This window comes from Rutidosis leptorrhynchoides, chromosome 1, assembly GCF_046630445.1.
Source record: "Rutidosis leptorrhynchoides isolate AG116_Rl617_1_P2 chromosome 1, CSIRO_AGI_Rlap_v1, whole genome shotgun sequence".
NCBI lineage: Eukaryota > Viridiplantae > Streptophyta > Magnoliopsida > Asterales > Asteraceae > Rutidosis > Rutidosis leptorrhynchoides.
Window position 1 is genome coordinate 622,842,468 of NC_092333.1, and position 5,966 is coordinate 622,848,433.

Here is a 5,966-nt window from a genome sequence, read left to right on the forward strand (position 1 = left end):
TTTCATGAGTTTTGAAATGTGAATTCCTTCAATCCCTCCAAATCTCATAAATCGAACGTTCTCTAATAGTATTGTTGTATAAGATTTAATCTTAGGTCTAAAATAATAACATAACAATAACAATTTGTATTTATTTTTTATGGATTTTTAGAAAACGAAAGATACACAATTATGAACCCACGTTATTTAAAACGATTTGACTTTCAAGTAATCGTGTTGAGTTTTTGAAAAGGTAAACACAAAAAATGCCCTTTCGATCTTAAATATAAACATAATTTTTACTTGATTCATTTTATCATTAAGCTCCAGTGATGCCAATTAAACATTAAACATACCAGTTTAAAAAAACGTTTACACACGTAATTTGATTTCTTTTAGCAATTGAGTCCATCATACGTTGAGATTGAATTGACAAGCGAGAAGGTGACCTGATAAAGAATTAAAGATATGCAATATCGAAGACGACCTAGCTAGTCAACTTCTTGACCAGGTCGTAACACATACGTTAAAATATGTTTTGTTATTCCATTTATACAAAAATAGAAATTGACAGCTTTTCGTTAATAATTAGGATTAGTTAGTATTGATAAACTTTGTTTAAGGTCTATTGCGTCAAATTTAATTTTTTTTCTTTCTTATTGGGTGAATATTGTGCTAATTATAAAGAATTCGTGAAGTTTCTTTTGGTAGAAAGACAACTTATACCATTTTTAACCCTCTACGTAGTAGATTATGTACTTTTTGTTGAAAAATTGAGTTTTTGCATGTGATTATATTTGACATTCGTTAATTTAAATGTTAAATTTTTGTGTCAAATATTGTAGGGTAACGTGGTAAAATCTAATTTGAAGTTGGGTTGAGAAAAAATAAAATTTAAAAAAAAAAAAAAGAAAGAAGAAATCAGTGTCAGTTTGTGATTGGGTGGAGTCAATCTAACGTGCATGTTTTTTTCGTTTGTTATTTGACTAACGCCTAAAAGCATTAGAAGGTGGCACTGGGTTATTTCCGTCAGATGGCGTCAACGGCGGTTGACTCGGCTAACGCCTAATTTGTGACGCTCGGTTAGTATTGGTATTATTATACATCTACTATTATGGATTAATTAATGAATATATGTACAATATTTCTATTTGACTACTTTGTACTCTCAACTTCATAGGTAGAAATGTCATCTTGTCTTGTTCAAGTCCACTAAAGAAGCAATAAATTTAAAAGTTTAGTGACCTTTAAAGCTAAGATCTCTTTGTTAGAATTTTAAGTGGTCAAATGCCAAGTCATCTTGTAGGAATTATTACGTGTTTGATTTATATGAAATCAAATTTTCTTTACAAGTAGTAGTGTAACATCAAACGATAATAGAAACAGGTGGTTATGTTTTTAGGGTAACATGTAACATAGTGATAAGTTATGATTCAAAAAGTAAACGCAATGATATATAGAAACACCTAATCCTTTGACTACATTTCAATATTAATGCAAGATATACAAAGTGGTACAAAAGTATTCCACTAAATTCAAAAATTATCAGAAAAATTGTGGCCTGAAATGATACAGATATTGATTGACACTAAAATCTCAATTAAGTTATTTTCTGAAATCGACTCGACACTATTACGCAAATGTTTCCCAACTGTTGACTATTAACTCGAATGTTACGCGACAGTGTAAGATAAGATTTACAACAATGTGAAAACGGGTCGAACCAAATGGGGTTTGATCCAACCAAAGAATTATAATCAGAATAAGAATAAGAATATCATGTTTTTGTTGTATAGTTTTCGAAAAGGTCTATCATGGCGTCTAGAGTCTCTGGTAAGAATTTTCTTGCAAATAAATAACACGGCCTGTTCATGCCATTCCACAGGCAAGGATTGATCATCGTTTCCGGCTGCATTATTCAAAAATAACAACATGTTAGTTTCGTTAATCAAAAAATCGACATAAAAATGGATTAAAAGTTAACAAAGGCATGTACATTATCTTCACTTGTAACGTGAATACTTTCGGAGATGGACTGCAAGAATGTAACATAACAAAAAATGAGTCGAACGTGTTTACATATAGAGATGTCAACGTATTTGAATAGGAAAAAGATTGACAGTTTTTTTTTATACCGTGATGTTTTTAATGAGCTGTTCAGAAATATCCTTCTTCTCGTAGGATTTCGGATGCCATTTCCGTTCAGACCAATCAACGTGTGTAACAGACCAGTTTGCAATACCATTCGGATCATGGATCTAAACATTCACATGTGACAAAACACATAAGAACAATGTAATTACTCGTCATAATGAAGTAATTTGATCTTACTAAGAGTATAAGAAACATAACAACAGAGATCATAAATGTACTCACATGAAAAAAGGTTGGCAAGTAGTGTTCATCCGCATAACAATTACGCGATCCTTCCATACCAGGCTGTATTATACGAATTGAAGACACCAAAAAGTATAATCCGTATTATAAAAGGATATAAATCAGGGGGATAAAAAACAACCAAAAACATATTTTGATGATGAAATAAAATGAAACATAAAAACATCATCACCCTGCAATAATCTCGAAATTTTGCGTAATAGAGAGTGTCAGCCATAACTATGACTGCATGCTGGCGCTTCATCGTGAACCACTGAAAAAAATTCAACATTAAAACGCTTGATTACCGTTAAGGTTAAATGTGCACACACACACAACACACACACACACACACACACAAAGGAGTTTATATGATGATAAATAGGTAAAAAGTAAGGGGTAGAACATGAAAGTGAACAAAAAGGAACAAGGTGATGATGTCATTTCTTAAACTATGTGTTTTTTGTCTGGAGACTATTAAATTGGGACGGAGGGAGTAATATTTATATACCTGAGCACCCTTCCTGAAGAATTTCTTGTCAACTTCGGGTAACATGTGTTCAGAATACCTGCCACTCCCATGTGGGCCTGGATCCGAGAAGCTGAAAATAATGAGAAAATAAATCATTCAAAATTAAGAATTTCGAATGATAAAGAAGCATCAAGATGGTGTTTCTTTGTAAAATAGAAACCATATTACAGATTTAATGCCTGAATAATTTGCTGATTAAGCTTAATAATGTTGTATTTGAATAGAAAAAGAAAAAAACAGAGTTTGACAGAAGAGAACTGTAGAAACCTGTCAATGAAGCTGAGATTGGTGTACATAAGATAGTTGTAGACATAGTCAAAATCATGCAACGGTACACAACTGAAATACAAAAAAAGAGCAAAAAGTTTAGTTGCAAAATCAAAGACCAATTAACATGACCGAGAGGGAAAACAATGATTATAAAGACCTGTCGGAAAGTAATACAAAATGTTGATTATCAAGATCCTTCAATGCATTTGCCAAAAGCCGTTTTTCTGCATCAACCATAGAAATTTTTCCCCAGTCTACCTGCCAAAGTATTCATACAAATCTTAAATATTTGACAAATTTTCATATAAAAATAGTTACAATACATCTTTGATTACGATTTTCCTAATTATTTACAGAGTACATGAAAATATTAATACTGGAGCAGCCATTGCAAGTATGCATTGCAAGTATGCAGTATAATCTAAGGTGTTGTTTGTTTTTTAAGATGTTTTTTAATATATGCGGACCATGTCTGTAAAGAAGATGTGCTCTAAAGGTCTATATGTTGAATACTGACGACTACTGCGTATTTGTTTTTATGTTTGCAAAATAACTTAATCGTGTCTTCGGCACTTAGAAGAACATTTCTAAGTCTGCGAGTTTGCAGACAGAATAAGACATTATTTTTATTTTATGTCTTCAGAAAAACAAAACAAGCAATCTGCAGTAAAAACGTCTGCGGGCGTGTGCAGACATAAGTCATAATAAGATATGCAGACTGAAAAACAAACGAGACCTAAAATAGAGCCAGCATAGCAATTTAAACAAACAAATAAATAATGGCAATGGCTACAAAACAACTACAGTACAAATAGATGCAAATCTACATTTTAACAAACAAACCTTGCCACTACGAATTTCCCGATTAAAAAAATGACGGCTCGTGTGGACTGGTTTATCTCTTGATGCATGAATATAGATCGAAAATCTACCTTCATGTCCCTACACAAAGACACATGTGTCAATACATAGATTATAGGCACATGATCATCAAATGCGCATGGCTATTACGAACCTGAAAAAACTTGGCCCACAATTTTTCAAAAGGCAACGATCCAACGGTCAAGAACATGAACGCGATCTTGGGATTTTTAGACACCATTGGAGGTGAGTTTAGAATACTACTAATTACAACATCAGAAGCAATTTCCTCATCACTTAATACTCTAACAGAATTTGGAAGCCAGCTGGCAAATGTTTCACAACCAGAAGCCGAAAAGATATAGCAGGCACTAGAAGTTTCAGGTGGTTTTATATACGCAACAACTAAAAACACGCAAATTATTGATATTAACACGACGATCCAAGTTGGTCCCTTAATTTGACTACGGTGTCGATGGGGAGGCAACATTTGCTGCTGCATGTCTTTCATGCCTAAACGCCACGCCTTTGATAACTTCATTTAAAACTACGCGTGCATCACACAGTTATATATATATCCACTATATTTGTATATTAAATCCCTTTGACCAACACTGAACAACTTCACAATCAAGGCTTATCCAATCCTGAAAAACAATAAACAAAGAAAAAATTGCATTCACAACAAACTTTATAGTAGATCATTAATAAATTAAAAATCTTGATCTGATAAGACACAAATCATATCAAACAAAAATCAAGCAGCATTTTTGACTACTAAAATCAATTAAAGACACAAACAGGCATACCTCAATTTAAACCATCATATCTTTGAAGTATAAAATAAAATTTAAGGAGACACTTCAAGCAACATGATTTTTTTCTACAAAAAAAAAAAAAAAAAAAAAAAAAAAAAAAACAGCAACTCGGCAACAAAAAGATAAAAGAAAAGCAAAAGAGATAAATGGGATCAAAGATGCAGAAGCATTCAATAGTTTAAAATCACAATAAATCGAAAGTCAAACCTACCTTACCAAGTCAACGCAACCAAATGCATCTCAAAAACCAAACATGCGTACACAAAAACGAAACATACATGCCTTTCAAATCCCTAATTGCCACACGCAACACACATACTACGGTTTCTACACACACATATACATAAAGCACAACTAAATGTAACACGTGCTTTGAAACAATGAACATAAACCCACATATAAAAATCAAAACTTTACTCAAAATTTAAACACCCATTGACCAATTCAACATTTCAAGATTGTAATATAATGACTCCCGTTGAATTGGGGATTTTTCAAGAATGGATATGAACTGAAAATATACCTGTTGAAATCACGTGTTTTCAAATGGAATGTAAGATCTGCATAGAGACTAGAAACAAATCGAAAGGTTATGTGTAATTTTGCTAAGATATGTGTATGTTTTGTGTGTTTATATGATACGTAGTACGTAGTATATGATATGATACTCGTATGAGTATGATTGAACCAAGTTGAGGGAGGTGATGGAGGTAAGTCGTCTTTCTCTAAATCGACATAAAATAAAACGTGGTGTGTATTTATATGATTATGATTAAGGTCGCTCTTCAAAAAACAAGCACGTGAAGTGGTAAATTTCGTGCTGTTAGTTGAAAAAGTGTGAGCGGTTTTTTATGTTTTTTTTTTCTTTCTATTAGAAATATTCAAAAATTAATAAATCAAAATTAGTAACAAAATAAATTCAATTAATTAAATAAGTTCATTAAGACCATCTTTATCCCCGAATGAGTTGATGGGCGTGTTGCTGAGTGGGGTAGAGTGTTTGATGAGCGTGGTGTCAGACTGCTGGTTAATGGGTGGCGTGTTAGAGGTATTTTTTTTATTTCTTTTTCATTTTTCTTTCAATTTTATTGATTTATTAATTATTTTATACTATTATTTTATTAATTAAA

At 32.2% G+C, this 5,966-nt stretch overlaps 1 protein-coding gene across 1 annotated transcript; it reads right to left on the bottom strand.

The window, feature by feature from the left end:
• Nucleotides 1–1,498: 1,498 nt before the first annotated feature.
• LOC139885573 (glycosyltransferase BC10-like) lies at nt 1,499–5,492 on the bottom strand. Its single transcript, XM_071869328.1, has 11 exons — nt 5,360–5,492; nt 4,173–4,665; nt 4,001–4,099; nt 3,315–3,415; nt 3,155–3,226; nt 2,867–2,957; nt 2,549–2,629; nt 2,356–2,418; nt 2,115–2,237; nt 1,976–2,014; nt 1,499–1,888 (listed from the first exon to the last, which is right to left on the bottom strand). The coding sequence occupies exons 2-11, from the start codon at nt 4,557–4,559 to the stop codon at nt 1,757–1,759; spliced, it is 1,188 nt and encodes a 395-aa protein (XP_071725429.1). The 5' UTR covers nt 4,560–4,665; nt 5,360–5,492; the 3' UTR covers nt 1,499–1,756.
• Between the last annotated feature and the right edge of the window lie 474 nt (nt 5,493–5,966).